The following is a 25,602-nucleotide window of genomic DNA, read 5'->3' on the forward strand; positions in this document are numbered from 1 at the left end:
TGCAAATTTTCTGTTTGCATAGAATTTTTGAATGACCAACTATATTTCCAAAATCATTAGTATTATAATTTATTACGTGGAAGGACTATATCCCACAAGTCAATGTGCTCGGACTTCTATTTTCAGTGTGACAAATTAACCATATATCATATATTTTATGAGATTTATGAGATTACAGTCAATGACTTTAGCACTCCTAGTTTACGAGAACTTTTAACATAACATCAGTTGCGATTTTCAGCATATTTCAGTTATTATTTTGACACTTAGTACACTTAGTACTAAATATGTTTCGCTAACTTGGCTTGGACCTAGTGACTTAGATTTATCAACTGTTTTGAGTTACCAATGTTATTTTCAGTCATGCCATGAGTGGAAAAGTCTTGTATTGGAGAAGTAAGTGAAATAAAGTTAGTAGTTTTCAAATGGCAACCACCATCAGGCGACCTACTCAACGAAAAAAAGTATTTCCGTTTCTTCCCACCATCACAATTCGGAAGACACTATCTGGCTTTAACAATAAATATGAACAGCATTGACACTCATCTTACCTCTTCCCATTGATGGATGTACCGAATCAGTCTGGATAGTCTAAGAAGTCGCAGTAAACTGAGGATCTTGGTGAAACGCACAATCCGCAATGCTCTGGCCGTCTTGTAAACCTCAGAGTCAATGCCTTTCTCTACGATGAGAAAGATATAATCCACCGGGATGGATGAGACAAAGTCCACCACAAACCATGTCTTCAGGTACTTCATCTTGATCTTTTCAGGGTCCAGTATTATCTCCGTGTTGTCTTCATAGACTATGCCTGTGCGGAAGTTCAATACCAGGTCCATGAGGAAGAACGTGTCAGACACAACGTTGAAGATAATCCAAGGGGTGGTGGTTTCCTCCTTGAAGAAGGTGATGCCCACAGGAATGATAATCAAGTTGCCCACCATAAACATTAGCATTGTGAAATCCCAGTAGAACCTGTGTGGCGAATGAAAGGAATGTGAAGGAACAGGTACGTGAATTAATTTACAGGACATATGCTTAAATGCATGGGCAAAAATGCCACAGAAATGAATGAATTCTTTTATTTACAGACTACACTTATATGACACTAACAATAGGCATCACAGTGTATCAACTAAATGTGTGGGATAAAATATACTGACATTTGAGAACATCCCAGCAGTCAATTAATTAGCTAATTTTTAATTAGGATTTTTTTTTAACTATTCTAATTTTTGTTGCAATATGTTGGTCTATCCCATGCTTTTTAAATGCATTTGGTACAAAAGGCACACCCTTGTAATAAGAAAAATGAGATTCAGTCTTCATGCGTTCGTTGAGACCGGGATACTCCCTATAAATAACCCTAGCCTCAACAAACATGCTGCATGCGCACGAGAAGAGAGGCGATATGGGTGTAATAAATAGCATTCATTTAATAAAGTGCCTGTTGGTCGAGATCAATTTTGTGACACATTGTACCAATAAATAATATTTTACCTCAACCTATGCAAGGTCATCACAAGGACGTTGAGAAACAGAACGAGAAACATGGAACAAAGCAGGATGATAGCTTATTTTTGAGATCTTGAGAAGGTGAGTTAAGGTTTACATGCACATTATATTCTGAGAAGCTTCTCTTAAGGTGTATCAGCGATTTATAAGGCGACATGACTGCCGAGCTGTCTGTGGTACTGAAAGCAAAACTTCTGAAGCGATCATAACTGAGCTTTCTCAAGCAAACATTGCAGCTGTAGCTGCTGCGTTCTAATAATAATATGAGCTCCATCACATAAAGCTCTCTTTGCATTTAAATGCAGTGCTCAGTTCATCTTCTCTCTGAAAACAGTAATAGATCAACTAGTCTGCATTGCAATGTGTGACTGTAAATAAATACGAAAACTAGCTTGAACAAATTCATAATATATTTTCTTTTCTTTTTTTCATGCATGCACAGAAAAAAAAAGAAAGAAAAAGGTGCACATTGACACCAGAATGCATGGATGAGGCATTGCAACCTCATAATGATGCTGATCTTTGGTGGGGAAAAAAAATAATCTTTTTCTTTTATGAGTACTTGGCTTTTATTATATATGTAAAATATGTATTTAAACTTTGAACTGAGTATCTCTTACATAAGAGAATGCTGTCTTATTTCTTTCTCATTCTTATAATAATTATTATTATTGAAATTAATTTGGATCTATTTCAGTAGCAACAATGTGTACCATCAAGAGAGCAAGCATACTTTTGTTTGTATTTTCATTTGCTTAAATTTGTCTTATAATCATTTAAAAACATTAGCTTTTTATATAGTTTCATTTATACTGAACAAAATTATACACGCAACACTTCTGTTATTGCCCCCAGTTTTCATGAGCTGAACTCAAAGATCTAAGACTTTTTCTATGTGCACAAAAGGCCTGTTTATCTCAAATATTGTTCGCAAATCTGTCTAAATCTGTGTTAGTTAGCACTTCTCCTTTGCTGAGATAATCCATCCATCTCACAGGTGTGGCATATCAAGATGCTGATTAGACGGCATGATTATTGCACAGGTATGTCTTAGGCTGGCAACAATGGATGATGGCACAACAATGGGCCTCAAGATCTCGTCACAGTATCTCTGTGCATTCAAAAATGCCATCAATAAAATGCACCTGTGTTCATTTCTCCATAACATACGCCTGCCCATACCATAACCCCACCACCACCATGGGCCACTCGATTTACAACGTTGACATCAGCAAACCGCTCACCCACACGACGCCATACACGCTGTCTGCCATCTGCCTGTACAGTGAAAACTGGGATTCATCCTTGAAGGGAATACCTTTCCAAAGTGCCAGACACTATCCCATGTGAGCATTTTCCCACTCAAATCGGTTACAACAATGAACTGCAGTCAGGTCGAGACCCCGATGAGGACGACGAGCATGCAGATGAGCTTCCCTGAGACGGTTTCTGACAGTTTGTGCAGAAATTCTTTGGTTATGCAACTGATTGTTGCAGCAGCTGTCTGGGTGGCTGGTCTCAGATGAGCTTGGAGGTGAAGAAGCTGGATGTGGAGGTCCTGGGCTGGTGAGGTTACACGTGGTCTGCAATTGTGAGGCCGGTTGGATGAACTGCCAAATTCTCTGAAACACCTTTGGAGATGGCTTACGGTAGAGAAATGAACATTCAATTCACGGGCAACAGCTCTGGTGGACATTTCTGCAGTCAGCATGCCACTTCCATGCTCCCTCAAAACTTGCGTCATCTGTGGCATTGTGCTGCATGATAAAACTGCACATTTTAGAGTGGCCTTTTAATCATCTTAATCAGTGGCAATAATCATCTTGTCTAATCAGCATCTTGATATGCCACACCTGTGAGGTGGATGGATTATCTCGGCAAAGGAGAAGTGCTCACTAACACAGATTTAGACAGATTTGTGAACAATATTAGTGAGAAATAGGTCTTTTTTTACACCATAGAAAGTCTTAGATCTTTGAGCTCAGCTCATGAAAAATGGGGGGCAATAACAAAAGTGTTGTATTTATAATTTTGTTCAGTCTAATTATGTATTTTAAAAATATATATATATTATATTATCATTTATAATGTAATTTTAAATATAGAATTTTGGTTTTGTTTAATGTTATGATTGTGGGGTTTCAAGGTTATATAATTGTTATTATTATTATTAATATTATTATTATTTCATCTTGTATTTATTTTTATTTTTTATTAAAATCATTTTAGTAATCATTTGTTTTTTTTATGACACTTTATTTTATTACTGATACTCTTATTCTCTTATAATGAATGGCTATTAGATAAAAAGTTATTGTGTGCATAAAATGAGTTGTTTCCTGTTGAATGCACAGTGGTGTACTAACACTGTAGAGTGTTATTCTTTGGAGACCCACCAAATGATGGTGAAAAACACCGGTCAACCAATCTAAATCAAAACTACATTAGCTACTGCCTTAAATTGAAATAACGATCTTTTATATTAGCCTTTATTGGAAGTTACTTGATTAACAATGAATCTGTTTTTCAGTGTATTTGGGGAACACTCTCTTGGCTCTGTTTCCTGGGAGATGATTAAGTACAGACCACAGAGGAGACTATATGAGTCAAAGTGCTTGCTGGGAGAACAACAAACAAACCATTGAACTATATCACTGAGCTATAGTACCAAGCAAGCACTCCACTTTTTAATCAGTTTTTTTAGGATAGTTTTATTCCCACTGCTTTGATAGCATTTAATTCCACTTTATCCTGAGAGACTGTGAGGGGATCATTTCAGAAATTTGAAGCAAGTGTCCTGTCTAAAATTTCCTTTGCAGTTTATCCAGCTTTTACGCAAAAGGATTTCCATAAATGTTCTGGTAAATTACACACACCTAATGTGCAGTTATTACATTATGAGTTGTTACACACCTGATGACGTGAAACCGCTGGTGTTGATTGGCCATCACTGATTAATCTAAGTTTACTTATTACGAATTATAATAAGTATTGTGCAGTGTTTGTGTTTGATATTCAGAACTATGAGTTATTCCATGGAAAGAGTGCCTTTTGTTTCCCCTCATCAGCATACGTGTGAATAATGACTCAAGAAAATGCCAGCTGGTACTCTGAAAAATTTAATAAGATTATTTTTTGTTAAATTACATTTTTATTTATTGTTTTTTTTATTGTATCATATTTATTTAAATGAAACATTGTATTTTTTATTTATCCTTTATTTTCTGTTTATTTATTTATTTTGTGTCAACTCTGTTACCCCACCCCATTTCATTAAAATCGATTTTTTTATATATATTTTTATATTTTTTAATATAATAAAATTATCAGAATTATGTGCCACCTAGTTTGTAAATCACTTAATCTTAAAATGTACATTTGTCAGCAGGGGACATCTGAAATAGTCAACCCTGTTACTGTGATTTTGTACAGAAACGTGTTTTTTGAAAAATGAATAAAACATATCATCATTAAATTCTCCTTTTAATAATTCAGCACAAATAATACAAAGACTAAACAAACTATAAAATGTCAACTTTGCTGCTTTTTTTTTAATGACAAAGGTATAAGTAAATGCCTCCTTGTTTGTAAATCACCTAATCATAAATTTTTACATTTTTCTCTAGTGGGGTTTATTTTGAATATTGGTGAATGAATAAAAAAAATCAGCATTACATTCATATTGAACACCTTGTAAAAGTGTTAAGACCTTGGCTAAATGGCTAAACAATTTTTCTTCCTGAAATTGGTCAAGATTTTTTTTAAGTACATTTATGTATTTACTTGATACGTGATTTGAATGCAATTTAAAAGTCTGTCCTAATGGTTAAAGAAGTCATGGCCTAATGGTTAGAGAGTCTGACTCCCAATCGAAGGGTTGTGAGTTCGAGTCTCGAGTGAATGAATACAAAATCAGCATTAATGTATATTCATAAGAAACACCTTGTAAAAGTGTTAAGACCTTGACTAAAACATTTTTTTTGTCAACTCTGTTACTTTTTTAAAAAAGTATATTTATGTATTTACTTACTTTATATGTGATTTTAATGCAATTTACTCTGTCTAATAAAATTGTATATATTTTACAATGATGTAGCTTTTTGTTGCATGTTTGTCTTTACCATAAAATACACTTTTTATAGTATTCAAACATGAGCATTTGCAAAAAGGTTTTGAGTCTCCACTGGTGTCCCTCCATCATGCCTACCTGAAATCACTGTATGGATGAATAATCCAATTGCCGGCGGATTTGACTCGTTCCTGTTCCTTCTCCACTGCCTTTTGACTCCCAAACATACGCAGGGAGAATTTGTTGACCCCGGGCTGCAGCATGGAGCTGAACTGCCTCTGCATGTAAGTTTGATTGTCCCTGGCTTCCGCATCATCTGCCGTGATCTGGCCATCCTCAGACTTGGGAAAGCCGACAGAACTGTCCGGCTGCGAATGCTGCTGGTTCGAGCTCGGTCCTTGGGTCGGTGGAGCGCTGGAGAAGGAAACTCTCGAGTCCTTCTTCTCAGCGGGAGGAGCAGCGGCGGTCGGGGCAGGAGTGACCGAGCCGTCCATGCTGGAGGTGCTGGAGTGACATGCAGATGCTGGGAAGCCTCCACCTGTCTGCTTCTCCTGCTTGGAGAGGGTTGAGGACAAGCTCTCGTCTCTTCGGCAGTCTCCGTTGATCACGCATCTCATTCCGGAGCCATCCTCGCCGTCAACCCCACTCTTGTCCCTGGCAGCATCTCCGTGGCAGAGGAGCGCGGTGGATTCCGTGCTGCGTCCACAGGAGACGGAGGCGAAGTCCTTGTTGTTGGAGATCCTGCTCGCCGCTGCTCCCCCTCCTGGCGTTACACGCTTCATCTTGTAGGAAGAGTCAAGGATGTCGCCCCTGCGAGTCTCTTTGTGGTCTTCATCGCCGTCCTCCGCTTCGTCCATCACAGCGGTGCTTCGAGGTGAATCCTGACGCAGCCAGATTGCGAAAGCGCAGACGTGGGCAGATGCTCAGTCCTTTACTCCGCGTCCCAATGTCACCAAACAACTACATTGCTATGGCTGCACTCGTTCACTCCCTTACCTGGTACCCAACCATCACAAGCGGTGTGTTCCTCTGTGCTCAGATAATGAATGGAGTCAGGAATTAAACTATGGCAGTGATAGACGAGTGGAAAATAGGGCGAGGTGCGCTGTATTACCCGAGGACCGGTGTTAAGTATGCAAATGTAGGGTTAGTATGTTTGATGATTCATTATCCAGCTGCACGTTTCTTGACATGATATTGTAAACAAGGATATCTGAAATGAACGAACAAAAGCGAATTTGGCGGTCTTTGTTTACATTTGAAATTTGAAAACGTCTTGAAAGAGAAATAGAATATTTGATGCCTAAAATTGTCTTCTTTTTAAAGTAAATGATCGGTTTGAATCATATCAGATGTTCTTTCTTATAGGAAAAGCCCGTTCTATTTGATTTTAACAAAAAGTGTCATTTAAAAGTCATTTTAACTTAATTTTTTAACTTTTCAGGCCGTACACATTCATGAGGGCCATAATTTAGGCTATCACTTTGTCAAGTTACAAAATATTGGTTTAAGATTTCAGTAAGTTTTCCAAAACCTTTTTTTCCCCCCATAAACTACATATTGAAGGAAACCACTAATATTTTTATACAAGGTTTTCAGTCTCTTCAGACGTTTTCGCGGTTCATCTTATTTTCAAAATCATAAAAAGCACTGGTTTGTAGCGCAAGTTGTTCAGTTACTGATAATGAATCGGAACCCAAAAGAAAATAGCTTAGGCTACTTTCACATTACAAAAGAAAATAAGATGGACAGATATGATATCACCTAAATATTGACATTAGGCCACGCACAGCAAACACTTCATTCAAAACGTTAATCATAGCCTAGAGGTGATATCAAATAGCCTACTTTAAATATATTATTTTGTAGCTTTAATTATATAAAAATGCAATGCTCTTTATGTGGATCACCCCTCAGATGTCACAGGCCTCGGGTCATTTATCCAATTACTAAATATATTTACATGGACAAGTGTGAGTAGTAGTAATACTACGGATGACTATTTTGAAAGCCCATACAGGTATAAATAATATGCTTTATATTCTGGAGCGTCTCCTTGTTTCCAACCTAATAACGCTGTGATGTTTGTCACGTAGAGCCGCTCCCTACAGCTGAACCGAATACACGAGGAAGTGTCGCCCCCTTCTGGTGGCTCAAAGAATGGTTTATTTGGTTGAACACACCAAAATACTCAATAGACAGTTAAAATCAAATAAGTTTATTTAGATTGTGCAAGTCAGTACAGTAGACAGTGTATTAGATTTCCTATGAAGCCAAGGCAACATTTATACACTTCTAACAATGTCTTACATATTACACATCTCTTAAGTTGGAAATGGCACACATCCAGACACTATACTTAATGTATCACAATGCAAGTATGATGGTCTATAGGAGAGTATCACTTAAGCGAAAGCCTTCACGAAAACCCCACCTGCACGGACTTTACCTTAATATTCATAACCATATCATTGTCCTCCATGTTAGAATTTGGGAAACAATAACAACCGATTATGCGTACCGCAAATGACACACTGTACTAGCACTTGGTCCTTAAGGGTTAGGCAGGAGGAATCCTACAAGTCAACATCAGAAACTACATTATCAACTTTAAAAGAAGCTTGTTTGACATTATTAAACAGAAAATTGTTAGCCTGACAAAATAAAAGTAGCATCTGATTATTCACACAGAATAATAGCACACTAATGTTGCAGCGACGACATGAGTACTGCACAGAAGTTGTTCATTTAAATTATTTCAATAATTAAAAACTAGAAAGTACAATAAAGTGGCTAAACATTAAGGTTTATAGAAACTTGATTCAGCTCTCTATTTCTATACACTTGAACATGGTTAAAGTTTCATGCGGCTAAACGGTGATTCAATTACACTCGGTAGATGTTTCGGAAACAGTGAAAGAAAAAAAAATCCTTCCCACATTAAGAGATTCACTAAACACACACTTCTACAGCAAGACTACAATCATGCAGTTACCCCCCCCCCCCCAAAAAAAACTATTTTAAAAACATCAGCTGGCAGCACAAAATGAATAGGAATAAAAGTAAAATGAGACCAATTATTATCTCAACACGTTTACACTCAAGCAGAAGGTTAAGAACGCGCAGGATGCACTATAACGTTATAACGTACTCCGCAACTTAATTCTCCATCTCTTCGACAGTAGTCATTAGAACACCTGAAAGAAATAAAAATAAAAACTTAACTTGATGTGGTTAAAAAAAAAAAAGTTTATTACACTTGAGGGGAGGGTTACTATTTAAAAAAAAAAAAAAAAAAAAAATCATAAATTGTATTAAATGCATAAAATAATTTATCACAAATCAACATTTTGTACAGCCTATATTATACAAGTCCACAGTATAAAAGATACATGTTAAAAATAAACCATTGTAATAGTGATTAATATCTAATAACACATCTAATAATCCTTCAAATCTATTTAATGCACTTTTATATTCCGATACAGAACTTTAAATTATAAATTGTATAGAATTATAAGCTGAAGTCTTGATTTATTTATTTTTAAAAACATTTAAATGACCAAATATTTCAACTCTTTATAAATCACATGCATAAAATGTAAAAAAAAAAAAAAAAAAAAAAAAGTTTATTATACAATTCTACAATATAAAAGATTGCAGTTGCAATCGTAATTATGAGAACATTATATATGTGTAGTGTATAAGTGTATAAAATATGGAACATTAATGTTTCATAACGGGTTTCATATAATAAACATTAAAACAATATTAGGTTCAATTGGAAAGTTATATTAAAAAGAAGAATATTTCACCTTTTCGCCCTTCTCAGTTGGAGTTCCTTTGCCGGACATTTTTGTCTTTGTGGTTTGTAGCGGCATTGCTCTTCCTGAAAAACACAGTGGCACATCAGTTCACTATTCGATGTGCATATGAATCTCCTGAGCTAGACGCACATCTACAGCTACTGTCTAGATTTCAACAAGGCCTTGAAGTTCCTTTGAGGAAAAACTCCACAATATCTCAGCACAAACAACAAAACACTTACAGTGGTGCAGATCCTGAGTCATCATCTACAGGAAGCAGGAACACATGAAAAGAAAAGAAAAAGTAGTTAAAAACTCATTATGACAAATGTACAACACTACAGTCTATTTGAACTCTTACAGTAGCTGGTCTAAAATATAGTGTGACAGCCTCAAGACAGTCAGAACTGGATGTTTCAAAGCAGTGCACCTAATGAGTAATGCGATTTGGGGACTGGAAAACCTTGATACTCTTAATTCAGTTACTTCTACTGCTAAATCTGTACACGTCAACTAAAACACCGCTATCACTGTTTTCACAGCACTACTAATAATGATTCATGCAGAATAATGCATTTGCATCAGCCATGCGGTCTGATGTTGGATTGAAAGGATATGTTTAGTGCTTTTCAACCCAAGAACAAACAGTTCCAATCGAAAATCATTTGTTTGTAGCACAACCTCACCTACAGATGTAGTAGAGAGAAAAACATTTCTCCTTTTCTGCATCAATCATGGTGAAGGCTGTCAAACAGCATTAGCACACATTTGTAAACTCCTGCACTGGACTTCTGGAGTCAGTCGATCACCCTGAAACCTTCCTACTGAAAAATCTCCTGCCTCGGGCACATATGTACGAAAGTCTTTGGATATGACAATGGATGTATGGAAATGAAAGTAACACCCAATCACAACCTTTATGAACCGGAGGGGGCAGTTGACTTCATTTTCTAAATAATAATAGAGTATTATTTGATTTGTTGGGAATTTAACTTGTTTTGTGGAACTTAAGTCACTATAAAATGTCGGTGTAAAAGACCAAATTAAAAGGCATTATTATTAATATACTTAAGATTTATGTGTAAAAAAAAAAAAAAAATTGTAAGCCAAACCACAACAGAACTACATATACTACAAAACATTTTGAATTTAAATTATAAAACGTATAACATTCTTCATAATTGTTGTATATTTAATAATAGTAATAGATATCGTAGTATTAGGTGTTGCTCTGATTGATCGGCTACTGATCACTAGGGCTAGACGATAGTACATCTTAATATTAGCGATAATCGCAATAATTTTGACGATGTAAAATTTGAAAATAGAGAATATTGAATATTTCAAATTAAAAAGAAAAAGAATGCTTTAAAAAGATCAGCGACTGTGATCGTATCCGCAGATAATGCTCTCTCAAAAATCCTGATTGGAGCACCGTTAAGTTGCATAATTTCTAATTTTTATAATACATGCAGTTGTGTGGAGGCTTTATTATAAGATGCATCTTATTTATTTATTTTTAAGTGTGTATGTAACAGTCTTTATCAGATTTTTTTTTTAAGACTACATTGAAAACAGATGAAATTGTCCGGTTACTGGCAAGGTTGTGCTTCAGACGGACACAATCAGAAAGAAGAAACTTTATAATAAGATGTGAGTTGACACCCAACAAACATAGATTCAAACTCAGCTTCTATTTTAAGTATGAGTTTGAAAGAGACTTTTGCTGAAGTTTTCATGCAGAGAGCATGTCCAAACACACCCAGAAAGATTCAAACAAATGTCGGGATTATATATTTTGCCACCCTTTGTGCCATAAGGGTGCTGCCTCTCAGAGATGTAGAGGAAGCCACTGCTATAATCTAGGGCTGAAGAACATCATGCAATGAGAAGATGATGCAGAGAGCATGCAAGGCAGTATAACATGATCCGTCTGAAATCTCGTATTAGTTATTATGCAGAATACCTTGACATTTAAAACCCATTCTGAAGTGCAATATGTCAGACTCAGCTAAACACTTTCACTGGCTACGGGAAAACCAAACAAAGTTGCTTTTCTTGAACCTAAGTCTGACAAATCTGGTTCGTTTTATCTTCTTATTTAAGACTACACGCCAGTGAAAGAGTTGTACTTCTCAGCCTATCAGGGAGAGCATTCAAACTTCCCAAAACCACCCGTTTAAGCAAAACCACTTCAGTCTGACATGCAGTTTTGAGCACTTACCACAACGTAAAAGCAGCAGCGAACAGAGAAATAAACAACGTAAATAATAAAAATACAGTTCACTAAGGAACAGCCACACACTTCAGCCAAATCAAATAAACATAAAATCAAACTGAAATAGGATGTTTCACCATTACAAATTCATAAACAAAAATTTTACATTACATCCAATGATCATTCATTTGTACATTCACGAAAATGGAAATGGAACATTATTAGGAAGGAAAGAACTAGCGTCACATACCGTCACTGATCTCGTCTGGCTTTCTCCTCTTCTCATAGATGAAGATGATGGTGATGAGAATAATGACCTCAGCGACAATGCCGAGGAATGGCCAAAGGGCGGCCAGCTGGCTACGCACACGCAGCTGAATCTGATCACTGGCTGATCCCATTTCATTGGTGCCCTGGCACTGGTACATGCCCATGTCCGCGTTGATGTCCAGGTCTTTCACGTACAGCATGGTCTTGTTGGGGGTGCTCTTGATCTCATACTTGTCAACAGTGCCATTGACAATGGGCACCTGTGGGTTGACGATGCAAAATTGTTAGTAAGTTACTAAGGCTGATGATACACAGGGCAACTTTTTGAGAAATGTTGCCGAGTAGCTTTTGGCAACAGGCTAATCAGGTGAGACACGGGGCCAGTGAACAATCTAAAGATAGAAAAAGTGCTTAATCAACATTGCTCAAAAGTTGCCCAGCAAAAACTGCTCAAAAAGTTGCCGTGTATCATCAGCATGAGACTATTTCTAATAACTGCTAGCGCACAACAACAGTTATTAACAATCATCCAAACATAATTCTTAAATAATTTAGACAAATTAAGAATGAATGCACTGTATAAATAACAAAATACATAATATAAAATATTATATAATATCAGATATTTTATGTAATTAGTACTCAATAGGTTGAGCAACCAATAATTATATGTAATCACTACCACTGTAACAGTTAAATTAATAATTAAGTTAAATTTATTGACCACAGGGCTTTGAACTGGTTCAAGGAACAAACTGGAAACACGAATTCCAGTAGTACGGCCTATATATAGGCATATAGACAATATATTTCACTTGAATCATTGACAGGTTAACAAAAAACAGATTAAGTCTTGTCATGCAATAAACGGATAGACGTTACAGCTAGGTTAATAAATGTTCATAACGCCAAGTGTCATTTAACACCTTTATCAACCTTATCCAACCTTCAAATGGCATGGCCAGGTACCAATCTCATTACAGCAAGCTTCATTTACCTTTTCATCTTCATTTTCACCCAGCTTATACCAACTCCAGTCAGTAGGCAGGGGGTATCCATGGCTCACACATGTTAGGACAGCTTTGTCGTTCTCATTAGCATTTTCAGAGTGTTTGTAGGCCCCTACATATGGGGGAACTAACAGGAAGAGTATGATTATGGGTGAGGAGTACAATATGCCTGAAAAATGCATGTAATTCAGGACGGATAACAGATGCAGTAATCGGTCACTAAAATGTTCTTACCTTTAACTTCAATAGTAGCATTAACCTCAGGTTCTGTTTGGAAGAAACATGCATATATTCCAGCAGAGTGGTAATCGATCTTTTTAATTCTGCCACAGAAAGAAAAACAAGCAATGAGACAAAAAAAATAAAATTTATATGCCAATTGAGATCCCTCAATATAACGACAGCACCCTAGCAATAAAGGTGGAGGAGAGGACAATACAAGTAAATGAAATATAAAATATAAAAGTAAACAGCTTTTCCGGTACGCCGCTCAGGCATCCCCATGGATATTTTTCCGACCCAGCAGTTCTAATGGGAATTAGGGTCAGTGAATGTGGAGTGCCGGAGGCTCTTAAATCACACTACTGATGTCACAACTCCATCACACAAACTGAGAGGCTATATTATAATGTTATGGACCTGTAAACACTAAATCTGAGAAACCTATACTGAAATTAGAGTGCTACATTTCACTCTTCTTTAGTGATACAATCATTTAGATAAGGATCGGGAACATACATGTGTTCAATGAAATATTTTCCAGGGGTTGACTCTGATTTTTCAATGGTCTTGCCATTATGGGTCCAATAGTTGCCTTTGACCAGAAAAGTAGTGTTGGTAAGGTTGCAGCTGAGTGTTGCAGAGGTCTGGTTCTGGTCGCTCACCACCTCTGGTTTGGTCGTGATGACTGGATCTGCCAAGGCATAACAGTTACACAAACATTAACTCTCATAACATTGACTCTTTAAAAAGAAAAAAAGAAAAAAAAAGTGATCACTGCTGAAAAGGACTCTACCAACCTCTTGGTTTGATGTGGCACAGTAAAAAAAAAAAATACATTTTTGGACATGATGGAATGGAAGGGAACATTGCTGTCAAGATGTTCACCACAATGTGAGCTGTAAGGCACATTGTGCTCTATCAAGGGAGAAGTGAAGGTACATTTGGCCTACTAGGAAACATTAAGTGAGCAGTTTGTAATGAAAACGAATGGGAAGAGGGAAGGAAATTCGACCAACCAGCAACTGGTTTGGAGTCCATGAGCTTATGAAAACCTATTGTGGAAAATACTAGAAATACCACCAGAAGGGTTAAGCCACAGATTTAAAGAGCTTTTTAGATATTTGCTGAAAGCAAACCATGTTAATGAGACCTAATCAGTGCCCTTTTTCAGAAATAAAGGCCAATTAGTGCGTTTAATACCTTCTGACCGGCAGTAACGTTAACCGATCAATGCAATTTCATTAATAAAAAAGTTAAACTTTCATCTCAAGCTCTAGACAGCGATACGCTCAGAAGGCATCAGATAACTAGGAAAGGACAGATGGCGCTAAAGCAGTCATGTGACCCGGTCTCTGGTCAAAGGAATAAAAGGAGGGCAGAGGGCAAGGCAAGGGAGAGTTTGAATCTACAGGACTTCCTCCTCTACGCTAGTGGAGACGTTGCGATACCACAACGTAACTCACGTTCAAACACTATAACGTTCGCTTGCGAGCGAATCCACTTGACTTTGGGTGGGGTCCTGAGGTCATTGCGGTCAGGGTCATTTGAAGCACGGCACTCGTAAACACCCGTGTCGTTGAGAGTTAGGTTGGTGAGGATGAGCGTGCTGGTGGCGTGGTTGATATAAGTGGCATTGATGCGTACGCGATCCTCTTTTGCACCGTCAAACAGCTGGGTGACCGTTTCAATCGGCTCTTCGCCCTCAATGAACCACCACTGAACTTCGGGGATGGGGTTCCCTATGACCTCGCAATCCAGCTCGGCACTGTCTTCTATGAGTTTCATCTGAGACAAGGGCGATTTTATGAAGCCCGCTGGATATTTGATGAGTGATTTTGGGTTTAGGGTTGACAGTTCATTGAGATGATATGAATAATGGTTAGCAGACAGGCAGGCAAAGAAGAAACAGCAGAGGAGAAAAGAAAAAGAGAGAAACATTAGATGGAAAACAAGAAAAACTGGATTTTGAGCATCATGATGAAAGACTTCAATGCTTCATGATAACCAAAACCCAACTGAAGAACATTAGAAGCAAGCACTTATAAAAGACAATGAGTTGAAGTAGGCCTGGGCGATAAAACAGTATCAATATTTAATCTACGGTACACCATCGATAGAAAAAATATTTGATATAGCATACGATAAAGGCACGTGTTATGAGTGACATACACACCACAAAGACAAACACATGCTGTAATCCCTGCCCATGTTGAGATTGTGAATAATTTTTTTAGCCAAATTTAAAAGAAACATTTGCATTATTTGAATGCAAAACTGGTACAATCAAATCTTGTGTGCATCAATGGTACATGAGATGCAGTGAAGATGTAGGTGACGTTGTTGCATTTTAATGTTTTGATAGTCAAGCCCATGAGCTGCGAGCTGCTGCATTAACTTATAACATTAGTGTAATTAAATTAAGTTTAAAACAAGCTATCGGTCACTACCAGGACAGAGTCCAGAGCCTCGATCATAACATTATAACAGGCACCTTCCTATTAGAGACATGCATGATCGCGGGACCCATCGCAGAATAGTGCGGCATGGGACAACACTTGATGGGCAGGTATAGACCCGTGTGCACAGGACGGGGGAGAATAATTAGGGTTATATATAGATCAGTGAGTGAGCGTTAAAGAACAACTAAAATAATTGTCTACGTTAATCAATGCGTTAAACACGATAACACGTTAACTTGCCAAGCCTTAATAATTTATTTTATATATATAGCACATTTTTATAGACTGTTATTTGCATTGACGATTTAATGTGTTACATTATTTTGATCATTGCACCCTCTGGAGACAAGCCAAGAGTTTCCTTTAGACTTGTCTTAATGAATAGGGAAAAATAAAAAAACACAGTGGTTAAATTAAAAAAACCTTTTGAAAAAGGGTTATAAAAGAAAAGTGTCCATTACCGATACAGAACGATATGAAACATTAGATCATTGATAAAAAAAAAAAAAATGTTATATCGCCCAGCCCTAAGCTGAAGCATGCATTAAAACCAAAGGTTAGCATATCAAGAAATGCAATGAAAAAATGACATCGAACATTCACATGAAAAAACAGGATGACCATAATGGTGATGATTGATGAAGCTTAAAGTAGTTGTTCACTCAAAACAGTACCAAACCTGTAGGAGTTTCTTTCTCTTTTTTCCCCCCCACTGAGGAACAAATTGTTTACTCATTTCAATGGATTCAAAAAAACTTTCAGAATATCTTCTTTTGATTTTCACCAGACGTCAGTCATACAGATTTGGAATCGCATGAGGGCGCTTTTCCAGTTTTGAGCAAACTATCCCTTTAAAACTTGCCATAAGATAAGGATTATGAACAAAAAAAATTTGACATGAACAGAGTAAATTAACCTAGGAACAACCATTTTGGGGCAACTTATGTAGACTTGAAGCATGTTTTCTGGAGTAAAACAAGGTTGTACCATATTAATCCCCAATCAGGGCTTGAATTTCGGTGCGGGAATGCGGGGATTGCGCATAATTTAAACCATTCCCGCAAGGTTAGCTTTTATAGTGCGAGAAATTCCCGCAAAAATATATTTGCTTCATCTCAGAGCAATTGATTAAAAAATAAATTCACAGATGCGAGAAAAAATATGTCAAATTGTCTAGTCAAATTGTCTTTTATTTTCGAATTTAATTCCTCAATCAGCGCTGGACCGGCATTTTCTGTCTCAGCGCTGAGCTCATAGACAGTAAACGGCGGAGCCCTGGCTGCTGTAGACAGATCATGTTTCACGCTGTCAATGCAGCGGTCTGCGTTGCGCTGATCTTATTCACACTATCAAGTGTAGGTGCAGCATTCTAACATTTTGAGTCAAAATGAGCTGTTTGTGAAGAAATTATCCGCTTCCAAATTGTCGTTGTAATAACGAAACTGAAACATTAAAAAACATTTAGCTCTTTATGGTGTGCGAGTGATAGAGCGCGGCAGCAACGAACCAACTGATCAGCTTACAGCGTCACAACATTGAATGCTCGGCCGAACAGCTGATCATAGCTGTACAGGACGCCTTTATTATTTTTCATCTCCATAAATATATCTATAAATATATCTATTAATAAAGTTAACGCAAGGGCTAGAAATCAATTAATATTTTGCTGATCCTTCTTGTCATCATGGAGAGCGCAGTTGGTTGCATGGCAACGACAGACGCCACGAGAGTGCAAGCGCTTGTGGAAATGAGACTGCGGCGAGCGCGCCCGAGCTTTCCACTTGTTTGAGCATGTGACTGCGCGTTTCCCCTTGTTTTCTATTCATTATGCGCAGCATATTTCCCGCGCGCACAAACACGGCCACAGACAATTAATTGTTTGGTTAGCGTAGTAGTTTAAATATGGACCGTTGGCTGAAGCGAAAGACAAGTTCGGATGATGCAGATCACGATCCAAAGAAAAAAGTTTTCACTGAAATGGAGAAACTCATTCAGACAGCCATGGTCATACCAGTAGCGAGTGTGTCGTGTGAACGTGGATTCAGCACACAAAACAGGATCAAAACTAAATTCAGAAATTCACTGAATAATACAAGTCTCACAAATCTAATCATCATTTCAGAGCTTGGACCTTCCCTTGAGCAGTTTGACTTCAACAGAGCCATCATCAAATGGAAAGAAATGAAGATGAGGAGACAGATGAGAAACTTAGAATAAGTCACATGAAACAAAGAAATGGAAAAAAAATGACTGAAATAGAACTGAAATGTATGAAAGACATAAATACTTATAGTTTAAACTGAGTTCTTAATATCAATTTACGATATCAATATCAAAAGTAAAAAAAAAGCAAAGAATTGAACTGAACTGAAACACATGAACTGAAATAGACATTAATATATAGCATAGGCCTAGTTTAAACAGAGGTCTTAATGTCAATTTGAAGAGCATGATGTATTTTGTATACATTTTTTTTTTTTTTTTGTTAACTGATTTGAGAACTGGAAATGCACAATTCATGCATACAAATCTGTAGATATTAATAAATGAACATGATTAAATTAGACCGATGCATCAAAAGTTATTCCCCCCCCCCCCATAATCTTTAGATCCCCCCCATGTGACCCATGTAAGGGGGGAATTCCCCCCCAGTTTAAAAAACGAAATTCAGGCCCTGCCCCAATGGAGAATTTCAACGAAACGACATGGAAGTACGTATGTAGCAGCTGGAACAACAAACTTTCACATCAATGACAAGAACACTTTGAGATCCGCCCCAGACCTGTTGTTGTTCTTGCAGTGTAGCACATGCTTTCAGTTTATTTGGTTTCGAAACAAGAGTAAGGTACTGCTCCCTTTTTGTCTGCTGCTGAGGGAGGAATGTTTTGGTGTGTTAGCCAGGGAAGGGTAAAAAAAATGGTAGATCTCCACATTTCACATTACAGTCAGAGCAATGAGACTCCACACATGCCTCAGGCCTGAAATAACATGTGCCCTTTGAAAGCAGAACAGGCTTCATTCATTTGACCATCAAGAAAGGTCACCTCCAACGTTCACTAAGTGGACCACAAATTCAAACATATAAAGATCTAGAAGGAATTTAAGCATATATTTGGGTATATATAAGAGTTTAGATTTAAATGTTAGCATAAGGCGGACGTATTAACCCAATAATTCAAGACTAAATTATAAATAACTCCAAACAGGGAGAACAGAAGAGTACAACAAGTACCACTCGGTACAAAGTCTGCCACTTCTAGATTTGACTTAACCCGTTTCTAGCAAACAAGTCAATAAGTTCACCTTCTCACAAGCTGACATGTGGATTAATTGGATGAAGAAATACTGACCTAAGGTCGACTGTTTCAACTTTACATTTTCTTGGCTCAATCTCATGACTGAATGCAGATAAACCGTTCTCTATAAAATGCATTAATCTAGATTGCAAGTCATAACTGTTTAACCACAAGGCTTTCAAGATTGTTACCCTAAAATGTACATGGGACATTCACTTTGCTTAAACACTGCATAAAATAAATAGGTTTCGATTTAGGCACCATGTGCACAGATTCAACTCAATTACTCATCAAAATGTGACAAATTTCTAAATATCAATTTTTGCTTTAGTTTGTCTTTTTAATGTCTATTTCATCCCGATGGAAGTTTTCTGACGCATTTTGTATAGCCGAACATAACAGTATATAAAAAAAATTAAGATGGTTTTTGGATCTATCATCAGTTGTTGATTGGATTTATGTATGGGTGTTGCACTTTAGAAAAAATCAATGCAAGTTTGTAGTCGTTTTGGACAGATGGGATTTAAGAGACTAAATGATTCATGATGTCCGACGTGTCACAGAAAATCAGTTTTTTTTTTTTTTTTCACTGGAAGTTAAGACATTTAGATTGAACTCTAAAAGTAAAAAAAAAAAACAACAACAACAACATCATCTATACGTCGATGAGTCACAAGATGATATTTAACTAACTATTTTTTTTTTTTTTTTATTTCAGACTAGTCAACTAATGGTTCAGGCCAACCCAGTTACAAGTTTTGAAATAGTTTTGCATATCCCTAAAGCCTTCGTGAGAACGATTAAAAAAGTTGAAGGACAGGACTATCCTCACCAACCAAGCAGTGTGCATGCTGACAAAAACACTTTTTAAATGCAAAATGGCTGCCAGTAGTACACAAAGCAAAAAGCAATCACAAACGAAATCTCCTCGTATCTATTCACATGCAAATGATAAATACCTGCCCATTTGCTCTAACCCAATTCACTGAGCAAAGCACAACTGAGCTGGAGATTGAGTTCTCAAGGGAAGAACCTATTTTAATTCTGATCTGGAGATGCTACAATTTCCACCATCAAGCTACGTGGCCTGAAATCCTACCGTAGCATTGTGTACTATGTGGCAACTCAAGAACAGCACGAGTACACTTGTTGCACAGATTGTTCCTTTTTAAGGAAGTATCAATGCTTACGTGCAGAAAAGCACCTCCTAGGGTGTTTAGCGCTCTATTTCTAACTGAGAGCATGAAGCTGATTAGGTTTGGATTTACCGACCATGCTATTCATCAGCTGCTGCTGGGGGACTAAAATGATGAGGGTGATGAAGCAAAAGACACTTTCATTACTCTTCCATTTCCATTCAGTATGCCAGAAACTGATTTAGTTAAAAGGGTGGACAGGGTATTTAATATATTTAAATACAAATTCCACAGTACAAGACTGACATTTCCAACTAAACTGCTATCTTTCATTACCATAAGTAAGCAATGGTTGATTGCCTACAAGTTGATTGGGTTTGCATGGAATTCCTGTGCCATTTCCAGTGATGGAACATTATAATGAGCTTAAGCTAAGCCTTTTACTGAACAGACTAAAAGATGAAAACTGCTGCCGCCTCCTTCATGACTGGACAAACATGTTTCGCCTCCCTCGGTTTCCATTATATGATTACAGGTTACTCCGAACTGATGTTTTACTAGGCTTAGCAGCAGGCCTCTAGAAAACTAGTCCACACAGGTTATCATGGCTGCCTGCTGCTTACCGTGTGTAAGACATCATTCATTGGAGTAACTGGCCAGCTAGGGAAGACGACAGCCATTAATATTTTAACAAGCAAAGATAGGCTGAATCCATTCTGTAATAATTAAAGTTCAACTAGGAAGCATGATCCTCTGAGTGAAGATCTCCAGTTTTGGGAAATGTGTAACTTGGGTTACAACACTGAGTTGGGATTAAAGGTTCTCTTACTAGAAAAAAAACCCCGCAAATCCACATGGTGGGGTATGTGCAGTTTGTACTTTGCCTTTTAACACCACGATAATAGTTTACGTCGCTAACATTTCTTTTCTTTTTTTTTTTATTAATACTATATACACTCCAATTTTTGGATACATATTTCCTATGTGTTGGCATTTAAGACCATTTAAAGAGCTTTAATGAGTAAAAAAAATATTCCGCTGTTGCTATAGCGCCATGCGCGTGCGTCGTTTGCCACTGGGCTCGTGCGCGACAGTTTGCCGACGATTTTAGCGGCCTTTAAACATTTCGAGCCATTTCAAACGTTCACATCCGATGTATTTTACTTTGTTGGACGGTGAATACCGTCGACCGGTCGTCTAGGTCGTGTTTCTGTCAACAGACGGCCTTGTGAAAACGAGCTCATGAGCGTTACATGATCAACAGAAAAACGAGACGCCTTACCTGTCAAAGCCTCGGCTTGAAACCAACCGATACAAACGGCGAGAATTACGCCAAACAGCTTCCTTCTCATGGTTGGATGTTTTTAAATACGTAACAGTGTAAATATCGGGCCTGTTTCCAGAGGCAAAGACGGTTTGAAGCAAAGCACTCGGTGAAGCCTCTTCGTCCTCTACTTGTTCCGACGAGCTCACTTGAGAACGCGCACGTATACAGCCTAGTGGACCTGCGTCATCACGTCCGCTCATCAACGTCACCGCCCTGTGTTTAGGCGTTTATTTTTAAAAAAAAAATATTTCGACTTGTTTAGGTTTTCAGAAACTAAGTAATAGGCTATTTCATCTTAACTAACCACTCGTGTTTTATCGCTAAGCATGAGTGTACGGTTCAATATTCCTCTAAATCTATACTTTTACCTAGTACACTTTTCCTTGATGTAGAATGAAACAAAGTTGCGGGGTTTTTGGATTTGTAAGTAGCCTACTGAATGACGTGACTAGCGCCAAAATATATAATTAATTTCATAAGAAGAAGATTATCATAACAATCTTTGTTATATATATATTGTCCTTTTAAAAAATAAACAGACAGCATCCACCCATTACTTTATATTAAAATGGGACTAAATTTCGATTCTGCTTAACTTCTACCTTTGTTTTCCACAGTCAGATGAAGTTATACAGGTGGTATCATATGGGGTAAATAAATGAGTAAATGAGATTTGTAATTTCTAGGTCAACTATTCCTTATAAATTTAAATTTGACAATGACTTGTTTTCTGCAGTTTGTATATCCAGCGCAGCAGGCAGTGCTCTCCTGAGTCTGAATCCATCCTCATCAAAGAGATTCAAACAGACATTTTCCATCTATCTTGAGATATTTATACTGGGAACTCATTAGAAAAACAACTTTGTCTTATTCTGTAATGATACAGAATTGCAAAGATCTGGTAGATCCTCAAAATTGTGCAGGTTGATGGTGCCGTATAAACAAGAACACAGTCGACTAAACTAAATAACCATCTTACCAAATAAATATTTTACAATGAAACAACAACAGTTAATTTTGTTGTTTCAATAAAATTAACTTTATTCAAAATAAGTGTTCAAATCTTGTTTAGAATTATATATTTATAATATTATTTAAAAAAGGTCAAAGAAATAGCTGTGTGATTCAGCCATTTCATATTTCAGACTAAAGACATATGTAGAATTTATATGCTTTTAATTCCAGTTTGATACCAAACAAAATACTTGTATTCCTAAAACCCATGTAGGCCTTTGCGAGAATTAGCATTTTAGCATTAGCATGGTTTTTAGATGAGCAGTTTTCTTTTTCTTTTGCGTAAAAATTAAGCCTATAGTTAACATTTACATTGAAGAGAGCATTACATTTTGTTCTACAACATAAATCACCGCAATCACGGATAGATTTGTGTACTGTTTGCTGTTAGAAAGCTAGAGTCAGAAACAGATCGTTATATAACTGTTTTACTGCCTCCAGTGGCTTAAACATCAATGTTTTATTCATGTAGGCCTATAGCGGTCCATAAACACTCTGATTTCAATCTTTTAGTTTTCATGACAACAATGGACCTCCATGGTTTCTGCAAATTAAAGCAAACTGGAAAATACAGATTTAGGTACAGAAATTCAGTACGGAAAGCAAATGCAAATGCTATACCACTTATTTCTACTTGTAAAACAGTTCATTTATGTTGGTTTAATGTAATAATGTCTTGTGGATTCTGACGTTGTGTTCTGGTGGTTTATTTGGGTTGAGCTTTATGCTGTGGACTATGAATTCAGAGTAAATATTGATTATATATTCTGACCAGCAGGTGGCGCCAGAGCTCAAATGTTTTTCAAGACTATATGACCTTGGTCTTTTGCGGGGCTGCAATGCTCAACAAATAATATATTAATTCTTTGAAATCAAATAATAAATACATTTTATGAGATTAAAAGTTCATGTGGATGACCAGTTATATGGAAATATGAGAAACATAATGCTGTTTAATGGGGCTCCTTATAAAACCACTCTCACTAGTTAGGCTACTTATTTTTCTGAGTTAGTCAGTAAGTGAAAAATGATGAAAAAATGATTTTAGTTTAGCATCCTGATGGATTCCAAGGGACAAGATCTGCATCTGCATTTTAAGCTCTGCTTAAGTGTTTTATCACATTTAAAAGAAATCCTTGGGGCTTTCGGGGGGGGGGGAAAGGCAGTAAATCCATTCTTGGATTCCTTCTCCAAGTACCTTAAGCACAATCCCATGCAGGCTGTAAAAATGATGATTTAATGGCCTTCAGAGACATATCTGTAAGATTTCAATCCAAGCCCTGTGGCTGCCTGGTTTGTGCGCTACCTATTGAAATTGAAATGCCTCCAGTTGACAGAAACAGATCCGAATCTCGGGGAGAAAGTAGGAGTTTCCGCATAATTGTCCCTCGGCCAATCATGGCTCTCTGTCCACTCGCCTGACTGTGATTTAAGATATCATTTTCAGGGTGTGCGTTCACCACAGTTATGACCTAGAGTAACACCAGGAGCAAAACATGGGCTGTTCGGTTTTACAACTAGAAATCAAGAGCATGGCTTGTTTTCTTTTTTTCAGTGAGCAAATTCAGTAGGCCATTAAGCAGACCTAAAACAATTCACACCTTGGTTTTCTGAACAATAAACAGTTGATTTAACGACTCAAAAATGCTATTTAGTTACCAGTGTGCATAAAAATAGTTGGCTGCACAGTATTATTGGTTGGGCCGAATCATGATGCTTTATAAAGCGTCTGATAATGACAAAACACCCCCATTATTTGCTTAAGTTCTCAGTATGCTGACGTCTTATTTCTGTTAAAAGGTTGTCCAGTTCATGAAGTCCTCAGTTCTTTGGGCCCATGTGTGTGGGAGCCATGACTGGAGGAATCTGAAAACACAGACGCTGCTATGTTTGCGCTCATTAACTCAGCTATTGTGTCCACTGATCCTCGTGCGACTCCCCCATGTCTGTCCCAGTTGAAGTATTTGTTGTCTGGAGAGTACCGGCAGCTATTCAGGACTACACAAGTTCTTGTTCCCATTAGTTGTTGTTATTTTTTTATTATTATTTGCTCATTTTAGTTAGTTGGTTTTACATTGCTTTTCATTTAATTTTAATTCATTTATATTTATAAACATAAATAGCATAAATGTTTGTTTTTTTGTGAACTTTTGTGGAATGTATATTAAAGCTTTATAATTTGTTATTGTGTTTTATAACATTTAAACAATTTTATTTAGCCTAGTTATTATTATTGATGACTAATTAGGTAATAATTCATTCATTAAAAAAGGTGAGGCATTTGATAAATGTTACCAATATTTTATTTTCAACCAAGTACTATTTTTGTGATTGTAAAGGATATTGTGATTTGTGAAAATATTGTTAATATAAGTTTTTTAGCAGTCTTCACTGTCACTAGTTCCTTCAGAAAAATAACTCTTAATATGCTGACTTGCTGCTTAAGAAACATTTCTAATTATTATCAGTGTCAAAAACAGTTATGCTGCTTAATATTTTTGTAGAAACTGATACTTTTTTGGGGTGGGTGGGGGGTGGGGGGTTGATGAATAGAAAGTTCAAATGAACAACATTTGTTTTAACATTTTGTAGCATTTTAAATGCCTTTACTGCCACTCTCAAAATATTTAATATATTTAATGCACGCTTGCTGAATATAGTCTCCCGTTTCGATTGGAAATGTACATTTATTTCTAAGAAATCGTTGCCATTCCATTCGTTTGTGAACATACTTCATTTTAGCAAACACTATTATTCCGTTATAATATCTGGCTCCAAAGAGCTCTCATTGCATCTGAGTCAATGTTTCGTGTCTATAAAAAATACTATTCCCCAGGCCAAAACATTAGACTGGGACTTCCTCCGTTCTTGAGTCATGCACTAGTTTAGCTTTGAACAACTGGACTCCGTCATCAACACCCATCTGCAGGCGTCATGCATCAGACAGAACAGTAATATACTGTTGATGTGAGCTATCCGCACCAGCTGGAAGTATTGCTTCACCCGAGGTGAAGAAACACACCGTGTTCCTGATAACAAGGCCTATTTTCAAAAACTAAAATGTCATCATTTACTCATCGTCATGTGTTTCGAAACCCAGCATACTTTCATCCAAGGAATGCAAAAAGGAATAATAGCAGAATAGTGTTGTACGCGATTTCTTTACTGTACAACGAAAGTGAATGGTGATCAAAGCTTATAGCAATATTTGCAGTAAATTAGGATCTAAATCAGTCTGTTCCTATCTAATATCTGGCTCT

At 37.0% G+C, this 25,602-nt stretch overlaps 3 protein-coding genes across 5 annotated transcripts in view; 1 reads left to right on the top strand and 2 right to left on the bottom strand.

Moving 5' to 3' along the window:
* LOC113040533 (C3 and PZP-like alpha-2-macroglobulin domain-containing protein 8) overlaps positions 1–404 on the top strand; it is a 9,227-nt gene extending 8,823 nt beyond the window's left edge. Inside the window, exon 12 of the mRNA XM_026198851.1 lies at positions 362–404. Within this exon, the coding sequence (XP_026054636.1) occupies positions 362–404 (43 nt within the window). The remainder of the gene's footprint in view (positions 1–361) is intronic.
* Positions 324–7,654, bottom strand: LOC113040035 (potassium/sodium hyperpolarization-activated cyclic nucleotide-gated channel 2-like). The gene is made up of 2 exons (XM_026198254.1): positions 5,723–7,654; positions 324–975 (listed from the first exon to the last, which is right to left on the bottom strand). The coding sequence occupies exons 1-2, from the start codon at positions 6,439–6,441 to the stop codon at positions 543–545; spliced, it is 1,152 nt and encodes a 383-aa protein (XP_026054039.1). The 5' UTR covers positions 6,442–7,654; the 3' UTR covers positions 324–542.
* A 132-nt stretch (positions 7,655–7,786) lies between these two features.
* On the bottom strand, positions 7,787–21,511 carry LOC113040034 (basigin-like). Of its 3 annotated transcripts, none has more exons than XM_026198251.1 (9): positions 21,284–21,505; positions 14,574–14,924; positions 13,627–13,801; positions 13,123–13,211; positions 12,876–13,015; positions 11,859–12,138; positions 9,633–9,645; positions 9,400–9,473; positions 7,787–8,781 (listed from the first exon to the last, which is right to left on the bottom strand). In XM_026198251.1, the coding sequence occupies exons 1-8, from the start codon at positions 21,351–21,353 to the stop codon at positions 9,413–9,415; spliced, it is 1,179 nt and encodes a 392-aa protein (XP_026054036.1). In that variant the 5' UTR covers positions 21,354–21,505; the 3' UTR covers positions 7,787–8,781; positions 9,400–9,412. The 3 variants fall into 3 exon arrangements, with proteins under 3 accessions (XP_026054036.1, XP_026054035.1, XP_026054038.1); XM_026198250.1 differs by having other exon boundaries at positions 9,633–9,657; positions 21,284–21,502; XM_026198253.1 differs by lacking the exon at positions 14,574–14,924 and having other exon boundaries at positions 9,633–9,657; positions 21,284–21,511.
* Between the last annotated feature and the right edge of the window lie 4,091 nt (positions 21,512–25,602).

This window comes from Carassius auratus, chromosome 22 (genome assembly GCF_003368295.1).
Source record: "Carassius auratus strain Wakin chromosome 22, ASM336829v1, whole genome shotgun sequence".
Lineage (NCBI taxonomy): Eukaryota > Metazoa > Chordata > Actinopteri > Cypriniformes > Cyprinidae > Carassius > Carassius auratus.